Source organism: Eufriesea mexicana, unplaced genomic scaffold, assembly GCF_001483705.2.
Source record: "Eufriesea mexicana isolate 0111107269 unplaced genomic scaffold, ASM148370v2 scaffold1824, whole genome shotgun sequence".
NCBI lineage: Eukaryota > Metazoa > Arthropoda > Insecta > Hymenoptera > Apidae > Eufriesea > Eufriesea mexicana.
The window spans coordinates 898,112-916,751 of record NW_016909928.1 but is presented as its reverse complement, the minus strand read 5'-3'; the positions used below and the strand labels follow the sequence as shown (position 1 = coordinate 916,751).

At 30.6% G+C, this 18,640-nt stretch overlaps 1 protein-coding gene across 3 annotated transcripts in view; it reads left to right on the top strand.

Moving 5' to 3' along the window:
- milt (trafficking kinesin-binding protein milt) overlaps positions 1-18,640 on the top strand; it is an 83,770-nt gene that overhangs the window by 3,738 nt on the left and 61,392 nt on the right. Inside the window, exons 1-3 of one of the 3 annotated variants that reach the window (XM_017902492.1) lie at positions 1,595-1,686; positions 8,163-8,267; positions 9,088-9,192. In XM_017902492.1, the coding sequence (XP_017757981.1) occupies positions 8,222-8,267; positions 9,088-9,192 (151 nt within the window). In that variant the 5' untranslated portion in view covers positions 1,595-1,686; positions 8,163-8,221. Of the gene's footprint in view, positions 1-1,594; positions 1,687-4,369; positions 4,502-8,162; positions 8,268-9,087; positions 9,193-18,640 lie in introns of those variants that run through there. The other 2 variants (XM_017902493.1, XM_017902491.1) reach the window with 2 other exon arrangements.

Below are 18,640 nucleotides of genomic sequence, written 5' to 3'. Positions count from 1 at the left end.
TTTAATATTTCTAGGGGAAACGACATTTGTCGATAACGTAGGTAACAGCATTAACGTTAACCTGTTTACCCGACGTTTCTGTGATTATTATAACATTTCGTCTGTTTTTATTTCGTTGATTTAAGTTTCTTAACTGACACAAATTACAATTACCATTAAACTAAATAGTATTTCAAGAGTTTGAAGTAGGTACGGTGTTTCGAATCAGCTGACGAGATAATTTTACGATTCTGACGGTGATGCCGAAATAACTAACGTACTTTGTTGCGTGGCGCCAAAAATAACCGACCTATAAAGGGTCGGTCATTTTATGCTCTCCTAATCTCGTGTCCATTTATCTAATGCCAAATCAGTTTATCGTTATACGAATTAATTGAGAGATTTTGATCGTTGCCCTCTCTCTTAATTGATCTCGCTTAAATTCGCAAGATAAAGATATCAGAAAATGTTTTTATAATTATTATGTCATAATTATTTATCACGACCTTTGATTCGTAGGATTATTTGATAAACGAAAGAAATAAAAAGATAAATTAACGTATATTTCTACAAATATTCATAATTTTAAAGTAAGAAGAAAAAAAAAAGGAAAAAGGATTCTTACATAATGGCACGCGATTTTCAAAAAATGATATTTGTCTCGCCAAAAGATATTTAAAAATTTAACAGACGTCATTGTTCGGTCTAGAAACTCGTTGACCTGATTCACGAGATTTTTATTTCAGACTGTTACTTGGGTCGTTAACTATGTTCGTTATGTAAATGGTGTAACTGTAAAAAAAGAAATGCTGGGATAAAGGGGGAAGTGATCGAGAGTAAAATTGATAGAAATCGATCTTTTTTCGATCGATCTATTCGGGGTTCCTAAAGAAACAAGATTGGCAGCGAGCCCAATAGATTTGTGCTATTTTGTTCTGTCTCTCCGAGCATTAAGTTCTAACTCGGACCGCGAATCCGTGCGATCGTTTTTCTACACTCTCCAAAATTCTGTTTTGTTTTGTTTTTTCGAAGAATTTATCGCCTGTTCGAAATAATTCGTTGGTGGTGTCATAAAAATTTGTATAACAATTTTGATAAAAATTTTGATGTTATTCCCTGCGAGAATAAAAAGTGCTCTGTGAAATTGTACACGATAAAAATTACTGTAAATCGTGAAATTATGGACCTGACGTAAAATACGTGTGTTTATTATCTTCTTTAATACGGCATGGACAGTCTTATTTAAATATTTGTAATATTATATCGTCGTCAGAATACGAATTTTTCATATTATAGATATTTTTCTAGTGTCCTTTTCTATCTTTTTATTTTTTTAATTTTTCTGTCTCATATCTAATATTTATATAATTGTGCATTTTATTTGTCAAATATCAAGAAAAATTTAAGTTCGTAACAGAGGGAATGTTTAAATGAAATATGAAAATTGTATGTACATTGGCAGCAAATTTATGTGAATAAGTAAATAATAATATTATGTATATATACGTTAAAAAGATTTAAATATAATATTCAAGTGATCGTATTCAAGGCAGGAAAGAACTTAATAAATAGAAAGGAATGAAAGTATTAGGTTAGAATTAAGGATTATGTACGTAGGTAGTGGTGAATCTAGTCGGCCCAGTGGCCCAGCAAGAATTAAAAAAAATCTCGAAAAGAAGGAGAGAATTCTCAACAGATGGAGAAATGGTACGATTTTTTGTAAAACTCTTTTTAATTTCTAATTTGTGCTTAAATTACATTATTTTATTCGAATTTGCAATACCTATTCCGTTTTATACAAATTTCAATGTTTATGTTGTGTAAGTATGTGATTAAATATAACTTTGTTATCGGCCGAGTTTAATATGGCTTTGTATCTTGCTTTACCTTAACTCCGTCAGATGGCAGCGCTGGCAACGTTATATAACACACAAGACATTTTCAAAAAACGAAGTGCATTCACAGGCGAGATATAGAATGGACTTATCAACTCATTCATTTTTTATCATATCTGTGGAACTTTAGAGTCACCGTACCATTTTAGTATCATTTCTAACCTTACAGATTCGTCGTAGAATGCTACAACATTAGCATTGACCGTTGACATTAACGTAATTAAGATTAAATTTAAATATGAAATAATAAATATGAAATATTTAATTTAATATGAAATAAGAATGTCGTATAATGACGAATAAAATAATTGTGTTTTGTAAATAATTATTTCTTTAATACGAAAAGCAAAACGTTACAAATTAATTTTTATTCTACAGTTTTCTAAATAAAACATTTTTAAATATCTAAGGAATATTATTAATTACATTGTCTGGAATTTATTTCGTAATATATCACGTCTTGATACGCTACTTTTTATACGCTATTTAAATATTAGTATTTACTTATGCGCTAATAAAGATACATAGAAAGTTATAATTTTATTAGAATTAACTTTATCAGTTGCAACACGTTAGTCACTTAGTACTATAAATAAATATATACGGCAATATTAAGCACTACGTGAATTCAGAAAGAAATTATACATGCAAACTAAACTTGGAGAAATATATTTAAAAAAATTTTGTTTAACATAATGTTTTATTCAAAACGAACTACGGAACAGATGTATATTTATAATTTTCACATATGGCTCTGCAAAGCATTTACATGTTACGTAAATTTACGTAAAATTTAACATAGCTTAAACAAAATTATATTCGGAGTCATCGGGAACTTTAAAAGCCTGTTTGCATAATTTTACCTATATTTGATTCTTATATATAGGGTAACCAAAAATTTATGCATGATTTAAATTTTGCGCCATTTGTGCGGTTAAGTGTTGCCAACGACAAAAAAAGAAAGATACTAAGGTACTAAGTATGCTGATGTATACTTTATGAATCAATAAAAAATTTATAATTTTAAATTAAAAACCTGTATTTTCTGTAAAAATTACTTCTTGCGTGAATTTTGGGCCATTCATTAGTATGACTAACAATTGTAATTTTCAAGTAACTACGAAATGGTCATAACGATCGCCTTGATCGTTCGCTAATTTATTATTATTTTTATTTTTATTATTTATTCGATAATTTCAACTAAATCCTTATTTTGCACTTGTGTGGCAAGTAATAGTTCAAAATTAAGGATAATGGAAAAATCTGGAAAAATATAATTTTTCAAATTGCTTATAATTGACTTGAAGATATTTTTTATATTTAAGAATTATAAAATTTTTGCATACGACTTATTTCGTTCAAAGACAGGTGAAATTTTATTCATACAAACTTCTTCGTAAGTTTTGGTTTCTTACGTAGGTTGGTGCGTAAAATGATTTTGGATTTTTCCTGTTATCACTCTGTCACAGTTTTGGTATTTTAGGAAGATCCAGTTTATTGGCGAGCAGATAACAGGAACGAATACGTTTCCTACAAGATAAAGGAGTTTCACGTGTTCAAAGAAATTGCTCTACAGACCATAAAATGACATTGGCATTAACAAGACGAGAGAGATGGTAATGATATAAACAAGGATGTTAAGAAGAAATACCTTTACGTTCTAATATATGCTCCACAAGCTTTTAAATTAGACTAGATAACAGTAGCGTGCAGTAGAGTGGTGTAGAAAACAACAAATATCAAAATAATAGTGACGAGCAGATAAAAGGAAATATTCAAGTTATTTAGTGGCTATTTTCAAACAAAAATTGAACCCAAATATGTACAAAAAAGAATGAAAATGTTGCAAAGTAGACCCGTTCTCGATACAGCACCTGATTCCATCGCTAAATCACGTGTGTTTAGAAAAACACTGCTATATAGAAAGCGCGCGATTAATATCTACATTTCTCCGTAAGATGGCAATGTGATATCTTCGTTTGTTTGGCTTAAAGGTGCGTTTATACCACTGCCGTGTCCCTGACGAGCTTGACTCATCTCATGTGTGAATGGCTCTTTAATCGATAATTCACTACGTCGATAATAAAAGGAATATATTTCTTTTTTTTTACAAATCTTTCAAAATGGCGTTTTATCTAACGTATTGCAAAATGAAGATTTATAATTTCGAAATGTGTTGCCATAGAGATTAAAAAGTTTTTCAAAGATTTAATCAATGGTGCATTTGCTTTCTCTATTATCCCATCCAAGTTTGAAACATCTATTTTAAATGTTGCCAAATGTACACATACATCTTGGAAACAAACCTTAAATATGGGTCACGGCCGTCGACAGGTTTATGGTGCATTCAAACGATGCGACATTATTGTAATTGGAGTTTATATTTTTATTAATAGGAACGCACATCTGTATGCGTTGCATGATTCGAGACTGCCAAAAATCGTAACGATCGCCAGTTTGTGAAAGACGTTCTAGTGTTTCACTGTTACGACGTTAAAATGTCAGATAATGCGTGCTGCGTTCAATGCGCTTTTGATTCGTCATTGTGTACGAATAGGAAGGCGATCATGTTACACCGAAAACAAGCGAGACAAAGAAAGATAAGCAACGTTCGCTTTATTCTAAAAGTATAACTTTACCTTCAAATTTTTCATTCTTATACATCCTGATTAAATTAGAAAAATATACGAAGTATATCGTGTTCAAAAGTGTATTGAGAAACATATGGATTATATAGTCTGAAAAAAAGAACAATAAAAAAAACTCGTTCGTTGTTGCTTTATAGTTACAGAACCGGTATATTAGAATTTGAAATTTAAAATAACTGTTCACAGATTTAAAAAAAGGTAATCCATCATTTGCTTCAAATGCTTTACTGAGATATGTTCCGTTACGTTAAATGTGGGGTTACCAGTGACCCCACGGTGTTGTTCTAGTTATGATGCATATACTAAAACAAGCCTGTCGAAGTATCGATGGGAAACAAACTTCATACGCTTGCTTTCAAAGTTATGAAACAGTAAGGAGTCAGTTTTCAATCGTTCCATTTTTTCGGGGAATATAAGGTATCTTTTTAAAGGGAAAAAATTGTTTCTCGATACTCTTTTAGATATGATATGTTTAATTGAGCTTCATTTTAACTAAATATACGTGTAATATATATATATAAAAATTGAAAAGTTTTGGGTTGTTTTATGTTTGTGAAATGGAGTATAGATGCTGATATCTTTTGTTAAATCTGCATGAAGTTATCAATTTCTAGTAGACTACATATATCATATAAACCACAAAATTTATAACGGTGTTGTAAATATATAAATAACAGTAGTTTTAATAGGGTTATATTTAAACCGATTTTCATCAAACAATATTTTTGTTATTTAAATATTATTGTAATGGAAGATATGAGTATAATTAGTTAGGGGTTAGGTTAGTTAAGAAATAATTATTTCTATACGCGTGTTCAAATTTTATCACCATATGATCAAAAATTCCAACAATGTACTTTAATATATATAAATATCTTTATTATGTAGGTATATATATTATCTATAATAATATATATTCCTATAGTTCGTAAGCTTGCCGCTTTAAATTATAGATGGCACAACAAATCTTTTGACTTATTGCGCGATCGGTATTTCAGAAGAACTTCAAGGGTGACAAGTGTAGTTTATATCTCGTCTGTAGGATAATAATAAATGTTATTTTATTTTAATTTTTCCTAAAGTAAAGAGCTATCCTCCACTTTTTTAGTTAAAGTGATATATTTTGTATCTTTAGGTAGTTTTTGACTACACAAATATTGTAACATTACATCTCTTTGTTTTAAATGTATGTTTCAAATTTCAAAAGTATGAAGGAGATAATATGAATATAAAGACTTCAGCTAAGTTAAACAGCCTGAACAAAGTTATGATTATTGTTGTTAAATCACATACATATATAATCGTCAGCAGATATATGAAGATATATATAATTAATAACTTAATTATATTAATATCATTTATGTGCCAGCAACAATTTTTCAGAAAGACAAAAATTTATATCCGTTTTCAATAATGCAAAAAATATGCATAGCAATGCTAATTTTTTATGTTAGTAAACTTTGAACATATAAAAGATAATATATTAATAATCATTAAAATACCCTACTTATGTGACTGTAATAGTATAATTTTATAATTTTTTAATAATATATTTTAGTATATTAATAGTATAATCTTTAAATAATATAATTTTGTGTAGGAATACACATGTAATTTCTATTACTTAATTTTATTAAATAGTTAATTGCAATAATAAATTAATAACTTCTTACAATGAAATTATGGTAGTATAGTTTATTGGCAATAAAAATTTACAAATGTTATATTATTTATCAAAAATAATATTTACACACAATTGATCACATTAATAATTTCGATAGGAAAGTTGTCACAGTTAGTTCAACATTATTTTACATGGTCAAACAACCAATTTTTTCAGTTGTTCCTAAGAAAGCAATTAAAATTTTCTAATTGAAATATACTTGAATACATATTTGATTGTAATTACCGGTCATAAAAAAAAAGCTTCAAATTTACTTGAAAGAATAATCTTAAATTTAATAAAATTCTTTCATATTTCATATTTTCTTTATTTCAGTCATTCAAATAATATGTATATCGTTTAACTATAATGTTTATACTTATCAGCATCGATTTAAACAAAATTTGAAAGTTTTTTGCTATTCTGTCTATTAAATTGCATCGAAGAGAAAAAATTACGAAGAGGAAGAATTAAAACGCTGTTCTTTTTATGAATAAAAAAAAAAGGAAAAGAAAGAAGAAAAAACGATGAAATCGTTCATTCTATTAATTACGTGCATTATTCTCAGTAAGCATGGCTGTCTATCAGACTGAGTATTGGTATAAATGGCTTTGTATTTCTAGTTAATTTAGCTTGACAGTATGCAGCAGGATCGATTACACCAGTGCTTCTCATAATGACAGTCCACTCTTCGATGAAAATTCTTTTGTCACATCGCAAATCGATTCGTTTCAATATTTTTATTGCACATCCTGAACTAATCGATTAATAAATCGATAATTACGTAACATCAAATTTCTTGCCACGTCGAATGACCGTCTTCGTATATTCAAGTCGTATAATTTGCTCGAAGAAAGAATTGAGAAACGCTATTTTTCGCATAATGTTATATCAATTAGCTATAATATATTAGATCTTGTCATATTAGATCTTGTCTTTGTAAGCATACGTATCACGGTTCGATAACCGTATTATGGGAAATTGAGATGATCGTAAAGAAAATCGACACTTTCCAGATTCATTGCCATAATCGTTTTTCAGGAGAAAATATCATAAAAATCATATCGTAAATGCGTTATAAAACATGTTGTGTAAAATGTAGATCCACAAGGAAATATTATAAATGTATCTTGTAAAAGCTATAAAATGGCACAACAAAGTGGAGAAATTTCCAAGCATATGAAAAGATAGCGTATTTAGAATTGTTGTATAAAATTTAGACGAATAAATTGTTAGACAATTAGAATTAAAATGAATATTTTGCGTAGAAAATGATATATGGTAATACTATATATATAATAATAATTATTATTAGAAGACGTTTTATATTGGTATACATATCATGAAATATTAAATTATACAAATTTATTAAAAACTCACATACTGCGTATAATACATATGTAATAATCAGATTTGCGAGTTTGGAGAAATTTTCACATCTCGTTTTGCTAAAATTACTTTTTATTCGAGGAATAATCTGTTTCTGAAATATTTCAGGCCAAAAATGACGTAAAGTTTTTAAATTAAATAATTAATTTATCACTTGTTATTTATTCTATATCATTTGTTATTTAATTTTCAAGAAAATAACTAGTTTCTTAATACTAATTATCGTTCAATACTTGTTTCAAATGTTATTTCGAAAATAAATTTTCGACCAAGAAATAAACGTTATTTCTTTGAGTAATTAATTTTTTTATTCACTATGTAATTAGCCAAATAAAGGACGTAACATAAAATAACAATAAACATTGTTTGAAATAAATATTTTTGAATTAGTATCTGAAATAAATTTCGTTCAGATCTGATATTAGCATTTATATCTGATATTAAAACGAGGTACTATATAATATGTAAAATTAGTCTAAAGCAAAATTGAACGATAATTTTTTACAAAACGTAGAGTTATTGTATATTAAGACTAAATCGACGAGACAATAAAAACAAAGTATAAATACAAATTCAAATCTATTGTAGAAGTCTGCAGTGGAGCTGACCTACCAGAAGTTGAGATCATCAGTTTGCTAGAGGAACAAATGCCTAGGTATCGTCTACGAGCCGATACTCTCACTCAGTTTCAAGGTAAATATAAGTAAATTTAAAAGGCCTATGTCAACATTCAATGTCAACGATCATATGTTTCGTGTTTTTACGATATATCAATAAAGTTCGAAAAATTGCTCGTTTTTGGAAACCTGGAAAAATAACGTTGGAAATCTCATTATGAAAAATACGCAAATTATTATAACAGCATCTTAAACAGTATACTAGATTAGAAAAAAAGTAAGGCAGATTTTGTCGATACACAACTGTGAAATTAAGAAGATGAATGTAAAAATAAATTAATATATCAAAGTTTTTCTACCAGAAAGTTCCTAGCTTTTAGTATTTGTTTACTTATTTATTATTATACGAGTAACGCGCTATTAATAAATGTGTAAAAGCATTTTTAGTACCAACATTTAATTATAATTTGCTTTCATACATTGCTTTTTAAACTAGTCTGCAGAGTTGATGCATACACTATATTTTTAGTAGTGCTGATTGATTTAATTATATGTACCGTGTAAATTAGAAGCAAACTTTCAATTATCATATTTAGAAAAATATCGAGAAGCCTTGCATTAATCTGACGAAAAAATTGTTAACATTTGCCCTAATACGTTTCCACATTGTCAATGATTTCACAATATTTCAGTCAAGGTAGTATACTTTATTCGTGCAATAAAATAGGGATCTGCTACGACAGTATATTTTCATTACATACGTACCTATATACATACACACATACATACTTCAACTCTCGGTTATTATAATTACTTCCTGCACGCAATTACATTTAAACGATGAAGGCAATTATCGTATAAATATCTGTATAACTTATATTATTTATTATTCGTAGGATACGAAAACGCTGATTGGTTCATTCCTTCACCGGCCCTAAAGTCAGTCGACACTGATTTAAAATTGTCACCGGACCAAATCCGGGAGACTCTCAATTATTTCAGTAAGTTAAAGTAAATTATTTCAATTTTTTTTATTATTTCTCCGCTATTTCTGTACACAAAGCGTTAAATAAATTCGCTCTGTATATCGGTAAGTATTTTACACTGTTGCTTAACTTATTACATGGAATTTGAATGTATAATATCGATAAGCGTGAATTTTTGAGAAAAGATTAACGATTTTACAAGCAAGATGCAAAACAAAAAGGCAGGAGTAGCTCGACAAGTTTTTAACAGATTTAATTATGCATCTTTAGTACTCCAACGTCTTATGTAACATTAAAAAAGATTTATGATCAAGAAAACCGCGGCTTAGTTCCTAATTTTCAAATATTTCATCTCAGAATCTGTGACGGAAAATTGCGAATTGTTTATCATCTTCATAAATCACATTTACTACTTAGTCATTCCATTTTATTTGTCGATAAGCAAACAATTTCAGCGATAAAATCGTACATTTTCGTTATCGATAAAATGCAATAATACTCCTTGATCGTTGTCGTTACTCATTCATTTATATCGTTGTATACTTTATTTTCGCGTTTTGCTATTTTTATTTTTCTTCGTAATCTCGGGTCCAAATCATTTGAAAAAAATTCGTTGCTTCATGTTTATCTGTAAATTATATATCGACCACCCCTTCTCCGCTTAATTCCTCAGCTTTATGAAATTCTTTATAGCGAACCTCGTTTTGGAAATCAGAATTTATTAAAATTTTCTCCTTCCGTTTAAAAATGTCTTCAATAATTCATATATGTAAAGGTATTTTTTTTTTTCTATTATACTATAACTATGACTATAAACGTTTTAGAATGTACTGAATAATTCAGACGTACTACAGATGTACGAAAATAATTATAATAGCCTATTTGTAAAATGATATGTACAGTTTTACGAACAGAACTCGTTTTTGGTTTATTTACAAATCGATATCCGAGCGATAGTTTCAACGAATTAATTAACTCTTACAACTTGGATAAATTGGTTAGAAAAATTGGCATACCTCTATTCGAGCATTGGTATGTTATTTGATAAATAAATAATTGACGTAAAAATCTCATTTTGCAAAGATAATATTTACGACAAAAATATTTATAATAGGTATTTTAAAATACGTTTGCTCTTCTTTTAAAATATCGTTTTACGAGATAGTGATAACGAGTCACATGCAATTAGGCGCTCTTTTGTAGAGTATCCAATCGTAATAGTCGCCCGGAGGATTTCTCGACCAATCAGAGCGCTCGACCCGGCAGTACTGCTGGAACTTGCATAGTGTACTTTAGTCGCCGCTCGTCTTCCACGTTGGAAGGACGTTCTGCGTCTCTATCCATGCTCTGTGCATAGAGGAAAAAAAACTTATCTAATCTTTTAGTAAACGGGTAAACGTTCTTTTTCAAATAGTGTTTATGAAAGAAGAGTAGTCTACGGTGAACTAAACCTTGTGAAGTGATGATTATAAGTGAAGTGCCGTTTTAATAGACTTTTGACTTCATGTTCTTATTAATGACGTATTATTCGAAATCTACATGCATAACTCGTTTTCCGCTGTAACGTGTAGCATTTTAAATAATCTTATAGGTAAATTTGATTTATAGCAAGGTGTAGGCACTTTTTGTGAATTAACGTCGCAACGGAAATTCGATATTTCGCTCCTTCGTAATTTTTATAATAAAATCGGAAAATTACGCTTCAAATTTGACTTGACACTTTATTACCAGTAAATTTGCGTATACATTCGTTGCATTCCTCAATCACGTTGAACATTCGAGTAGAAAAATTTTTTTCGTTCTATATTTCTGTGATAAATGTGCTTTTATTCATTTTACATATTCAGTTTTGAACAACCCTTCGTACAGAAAATAAATATAAGAATAAAATATTTCATTGATCGCAAATATTGGGATTAATTTTTATGATATTGAGACTTCTGAAAGTTCGCTGATATTGTGTCTAGGTTAGGTTAGAGTAATTCTTTAGAATTAACGTTTTCGGTCAATTATTGAGATAAATTAACGCATAATTTTTCGATACTAATTAGTTGAAGTTACATAGAACGTATAAATAGATCATCATACTAAAATTCAATTAATATCACGTAGAAAATTCTAAAAAATATGCTTTTCAAAGCATGCGTAATCGCATCAAGTTAGGTTAGGTACGCGAATGTATAACAGATTTTCTGCAATTTTTGAAATAGAAACTGAAAAGTGACGTGTATAATGTATTGATAATTATAAATATCGTTGATTCTAGCATGATTGAACTATATCGAGTTAAGACACGCGTGAATTAAAATGTAAATAATATTTTTTAGGTTATATATCCATTTCGCGATTTATATTTCGTTTCATAACTACAATAACGTTCTATAATTTTGATTGCTCGGTGTCCTTCAAATTCTATATAATTTTTGCATATCGCTGTTACATAAGTATGCAGTATTTTTTTATCTTTGTAAACAAGTCGCTGATAATGCGTATGACAGATTTCGGAGATTTTTTCTCTTAAAAATTTTGTTTATCTATCTTTGTATCTAACGCGATTAATCGTATAACATTTAACGCAAATGTATCAATTTATTAATTTTTTGATTTTTCTGCGTTAACGTAATCGTCATATATTAATATACAATTAACGAATTAAGGTTATTATAATAATAAGGTTATTACGTTAGAATAAACGATATACATTTTAATAGGAAAATCATAGGATAAATGACGAACAATTTAATACTGCAATTAAAAGTAATAAGAATGGAGGAGAATTGTTAAGCCTTTTATAATTGACAAGAATAAAGCTATTAGTTTATTTATAAACAGATCTAGCTAATATTTTGTCAAAAAGATTAATGATTGTGCAATTTATTTAGATGGTTCGCGAATATGGAGGTCGTTTTCGTAATTTGAGGTATCGAGGGTATTCTTGCGCTCCGATTACTTTACGCATTTAAGTACGTTTTTATAAAGAAACGCGTTAGTACGCGTTGCAACGCGGAATTGTTGCCGTTCATGAAAATAAAATCCTTGCTTTCACGTCAATTATATTTGATAAAATTGTGTCTAACGTAACATTATTTTAAGCACAGAAACTCTTTTCCTCTCTTTCTTTTTCTTCTGTTTTTTAATTTACATCCGGAATATCTAAAATTTTAAAAACCTTTCGACTTCCTTAGAATTGCTTCGAATTATTCGAAATTTATATCCTTTTGAAATAATTTTTAAATAAATTTTTCTATAACGTAACGAAAATTGTTCGCCATTTTCTTTAATTACTTCAAATTATTCGAAATTTATGTTCCTTTGAAATAATGTTTAAATAAATTTTTCAATAACGTAACGAACATTGTTCGCCATTTTTTGTCCGAATTTTAATAATCTTTTTTTTTCATAATTTTTTGGTTTTTGAAATAATTAAGGAGTGAAGTTAGAGCGAAGCAAAACGAGTTGGTTCGCAGCTCGTATTTGTGACTTAACAAGGAAAAGTAGTTTCTCGAGTCCCGTATTCGATTTTCGCAGAGAATTACGCAATAATCATTAGACGATCAATTAAGCTTCCCTTGTTAAAGAAAAACCGTGTAATTCTTTAGACACATTTCCTCTCGCGTGGTTCAACGCTTTCTCATAGAAATAATACGCGAGTCAAGCGGTACAGAAGTAAGCAGAAAGAAGAAAATACGGGATATAATGGTTTATTGTTTTCGAAACTTCGCCAGAGCTCTTTCACACCGATTTATTGCCTCGAATTTAATTAATGCATATAATTAATCAGCGCTCACGGAAATTCCGCGTATATCCACTCGATAATTATCTAGGTAAATATTGAGTAATTAAATTCTTTTCTAATTTCAAATTTGGCCGTACGTGTATCGATCATTCGATTTGACTGAATTGTATTGATAAATTTTTAATTTACGTTAATGGAATTTTATTAAAGCAAAGATCTATATGACTATGGTTATATATATTATTTATGCTGCAAATAAATAATTTCCCTCATTAACAAATTTTTAACGTTGTTTTACATATTAATGATATTTATGCATCAAGGTTTTAATTTCATATTAATTAAATTTTATTAAATTGATTATTATATGTGTAATTATATTAATAAAAATTATTTTTATTAACAAAGTACAATTATCTGAGTAGTCAATTTTATCAAATTTTTAGTTTTGTATTCATTAAATTTCATCGACAAAAATAAATTGAGAATTAGATACATAATTACATATTGACATAAGTTATTTCTGTTACAAACACGTAATCATTATATATTATCGATATTCGTACACCATATATAATATTTAATGGGCATATAAATATAATACACTCGATGTTCTCTCGTTTCTAGATTACAAAATAACATGTGTATACATATATATAAAAATGATCGAGATACGATGCACAAATCGTGTTATTTTTATAAGCATGCTTTCTAATTAATTCGCTTTATTATCAATTATCAGTCAAAAATCAGAGATATAAATCACACCATAGTATTTTGTTTCGGATTTTAATCTTTTATCTCGCGAAATAAATCCCGTTTAATTACTGTTGTACGGTTATAAAAATTCAGTCACTCTTTTTCATAGTTTTGTCGACGCGTTATTGTCGATAGTAATTTCATATCGTAATTAAAGAAACATGGCCGATTCATAACAAAATATCAACTTTATCTGTTTATACTTACCAATATATGATCGTTATCAGTTAATCGATCTTTCATATTGAAACTTCTAATCAATTGTTTTCTTATCGATGTTATTGCGTATTGTTTCTCGTACGAGTTTGAATGATTTCTTTAACCGATACCGTGATATTTCCAGTCGTACATCAATATTTGTTGTGTCAGTTAAACTCTCTTTACTTATTTCCACGAAAAAATTTCAACGAAGTTTTACGATTCGAAGTAATTAATCGGATATGATCAGAAAAGTTTCGATTTCGAGAATTCGAAATTAGAGTGAACAATAAAATGCAGAATAATTTTGAAGAATATTAAAGAATTGTAAAATAGACAAGTAAAATTAAAAAGAAAGAGATTTTATTTTTTGTCTTTTAACCCTTTGCACTCGACGATTTTTTCGCTAAAGAAGAGTAGAAATTCAAAAAACTGACTATACTTTTTTCAGTAGTAAATACAGAATTATATAATAACAGAATTGTAGAATTATTTGATTTCGATACCTCGCACGCTGTTACATTATATTGAATTTGATATATTAATTAATATCGATCTTCCAAATTTTATGAAATGGTCACCTCTCGAGTGCAAAGGGTTAATATTTCTTATAATTATTCTATATGCTGTAGTTTACTTCGAAATGTGGCAACTTTTTCTTCATTGGAAATTCTTGAAATTCAAATAAACCATAAAATGTGGAATAATTTTACAGCGTAGAAAAGAAAATGAAAAAAAAATAAAAATTAAACGAAAAATCGACGAAAAAGAAATAAGTAGCAGTGTGCCCTGAGCATGATTAATTTGCTCCTTATTTCGAAGCTATCTCGAAGTTTATTATTTCGAACTCCGTTTCTCATATTTTTTCACCATGCTTTGTTTTCAAGTTGTTATTTCCTCTGATGCGTTGTCGCAGCTGATATTTTCAGTTTTTAAAAAATAGTATCAACTATTAATATATAATACAATTATCAATACAGTATCTCATTTAGATAATTTAAGGAATTAGCGTTATTCCCTGAACAGCTATAATCATCGATAAGAGAAGAATGAGTAGCAGATTATATCCAGAAAAAATTACGATCAATGTTCTTAAACAAGAATCTTATATTTTATTGCTCGATATCTTTATGTTTTCGCTCCTATCTTTTGCTCACTATCGCTTCTAAACCTCGAAAGCCCGAAAAAATCCAGAAAGGCATCCAAATTTTTACTCGAAATTCCAACTTATCAAAAGAAACTTATCCTTCTATCCCTAAAATTTATAGAGAAGTTTTACCGATGCTTTCCAGAAACGAATATTCCACGTCCAAATTAAAATCCACGCTTCAACTTTCGCATTTCAAACGTTCCAATATTCAGCGAAATTTCCATTCCGCGTTTCGAGGATTCAAAATCCACCTCTCAACTCATCCCTGACCCATAATTTCGTCTGCAAAGTCAATTTCCGTTGCGATTAATTCACGAAAAGTCGTCGATCGATCGGATCACCGTACCCCTATGACTAAAACTGTTCAAACGACCCTATAGATCTAACTTACACCGAGAGAGGAGGAAAAAATAGCAAGAAAGAGACAATAGCGTGATCAAGGTAGCACGGAGACGACGACCTTTCCCGGTTATTATAACGGTTTCATGAACAGAGGCGAATAGATCTCGATCGTGTCGAGATCGAGAATTGATTATGGGGAAATGAGCGACGAGCGCGATTCGGAAGTATCGTGGAAATCGCAGGCGAAGTTGAGCCAGGCTTCATGCGCGAAGATTGCGCGTCAGGAGGATGGAAGGGAAGATCGTTCTTCGAGAACGACTGAGAAGGTTGGAGCGACGCTGGATCGAACAGCGATCGAGAATTGGACGGAAGGCCACGTGGAAGGAAGCATCGTTGAACCTAGAAAGTGTTCCCAGAGCACGCGGCAGGATTCCCAGGGAGACTCGTCTTGGCGAACAATCGAAAGTTCTCACGACCACACCGTTTCGAGACCCGGCGAAAGTCTTTCGGGAGACCTCGCCGTGGAACCAGGAAGTTCTGCTTGCTTCTACAAGACGATCGAAAATGTCGCGAAGCATGGTAATTTACCGGCTATCTGGAATTCGACACGGACCACCGATGGAAAGCACGAGGTGGAACAATCGCTGGGAAAACACGAGTCTTCTGACGGAAGCGAATTCCGGCTTTGGAAAGAGGGAGACAGTTTGGATTTCTCGCGAGACACGAATGAGAGTTCACTGGACACCTGGAGGGAGTCCTCGATCGTGTCCTCGAGTCCCTGGAAGTCGAAGAATCGGGAAAATCTCGGTCGAAAATTCGAAAGCAGCTCTCCTCGAACGCCAACCTTCGAGCACTTGGCTTTGAACGTGTCGTTCGCCGGAGTCGAGACTTCCGGTCTGCTGGATGTCGAGAACTCGAAGAAAATCGTGGAAGACGTGCCCGAGCTCTGGGAGGATTTCAGTGTGGTTCAATGTTTGTGAAGAGCGAGTGAAAGCGCTGAAGGAAGTCCTCGCGGAGACGGATATTCACGAAGGGGATGGAATCGTTTCGGACTTTTTGTTTCACGTCGCTAGAACGAAATACGGGAAGATTTATATCAGGGTTATTAGAACGATGCTTCTGAATCGAGGTAAGCTGTACATCGTTTGATACCGTCCTATCGATTAGGCGTGTAGCATCGGCGTTCACGAAAGTCGATGTAGAAATAGCTTGGCTGAGAAAATATCTGTCTAGTTGGTGGAACGTAGCTGGAATCGGAAAGGTGACGCAGGCGAATGGAGATCGTAGGAAATAGCATTCCAACTATCGCTTCTTTCGTCTTTGCTGCGTCTATTTTTATTCTCCTCTTTATACTACTTTTTCTCTTTCCTTCGTTTATGCATTTATGTCACACGATATTATTTAGATTTATCCATGTCGTTCCTTTTTATTCAAACGAGTCCACGTATAAAAATAGCTCGGTTGAGAAATTATATCTCTAATTAGAGAAATACATCCAGTGAAGAGCAGAACCGGATCTATGCCATGTTCATACTCGAACAGCGATAACTTTGCGAGCAGAAGTACAATAAACATCTGTGAACCCAATATAAAGGGCGAAACTTGTACTTTCGCACCCCATAATTTAATTTCCACTTAGAAATTTTTCTAGTAGGGAAAAAGACAGTTTTTCATTTAGAAAATTGTAAAAATTCAAACGCTGGTAGTTTCCTTAAAAAATTTTTTCCAGGTCCGAATTACCGCGAATGGAATCACTCGTAACTTCAGAAATTTCGAGTTTTCAGAAATCCCATAGAAGTTAATGCGCGAGTTTTCGTTGTCAAGTAATTTCACTTGGAATGAGCTAGAGTATTTCATCGAAATTCGATCCTGTTTGTTGTAACTGCAAAAACCAAATAGCATTTTACTCGTGTGTTTATGTGTTGTAACTGATGTGTGTAAATAGAACTGTATCCGTGTATACTCCACCGTATTAACTTTTTCAGTCACTATGATGTCGGTAGTGTACTCTTCATTCAAAATGTAATCACTTGAAAATAAAACATCGCCCATTAACTTTTATGGACTTTCTTTAAACTGGACGCTTCGGTGATCCAATTTCTGGAAATTTGGACGCCGAACAAAATTTTTTTCCAATCAGCGATTGAAGCTTCACAATTTTCAGAGTGAAAAAGTGTTTTTGTTTTCCACTATAAAACAAAAGTAATTGCTACTAAGTAGGAATTAAATCTCAGGATATGAATTTACAGGCTTTGTCTTTTATGTTGACCCCCAAATGTTGTACGATTTCTACTTACGAAGATACTACATACTAGTCAAATATTGACGTAGTATGGATTCAATTTTGCTTATCAATATGTGAACAAGTAGAACGTTGTAAAAAGTAATGTTCGAATTACAATAGATAAAAAGACGTATTTTACAAGTGATGTTACAAGAAAATCCTGATTTTAATGGAAGTTTGTATACGGGTAGAGCATGTATAAGTTCTACATGCAGCAATTTTCTTTTCTTTGGACGAGAAATGTTTTTAAGTGAATCACACTTAAAAACAAAAGGCAATAGAGCCTTAAAGTTTCAGTATTTTTTTATCTTCTTAGATTACAATCTTTTCTCGGAATTTTTTCGCGATAGGGTGATAGAGCATTAAAAATTAAACATTTTTGTTCCGTTGTATCTTGTACTATCGTAAAATTATATTTTAAAAAAGCGGAAAGGGCATTGAGGATCAAATTGTTGATTTCATCTGCTTAAAGTGACATTGCGTGTAATAAAATTGTTGCGTGTGTAATTTGTTACGATATACATAATCGTAGGGTTTTATCAAAATTGAGAAATTCAAATCGGGATTTTTTGATTAGGTGAATTTACTTGTGATATTATGTGCCAGTATCTTCTTACTTTTGATTTATTTATTTCTTCTCTTTTTCTCGTATCTGTTATTTAATGCTAGGATTATCGAACCGGTTCATCTTTCCTTGCTGCATATACAAACTCGATTAAGTAGGTATACCTCTAATTGATTTGTTTTTTTTTTTTCCTACTTTTTCTAGTTATTCGTTTGGATATGTTAACACTACGTCTATCGATTTATAGTATCTATCTAAATGTACTAAACGATGCTAATTAAAGCGGTATGCTGAAAATAAATACGTAAATATAATCGCGTTTCTATTTCGATAAAAATGAATATTAATTTCGCCACTGAACATTTCCAGTCAAAACCAAAAATTCTAAAACCAGTCATTTTAATTCATTTAATAGTTCTAGCATTAAAG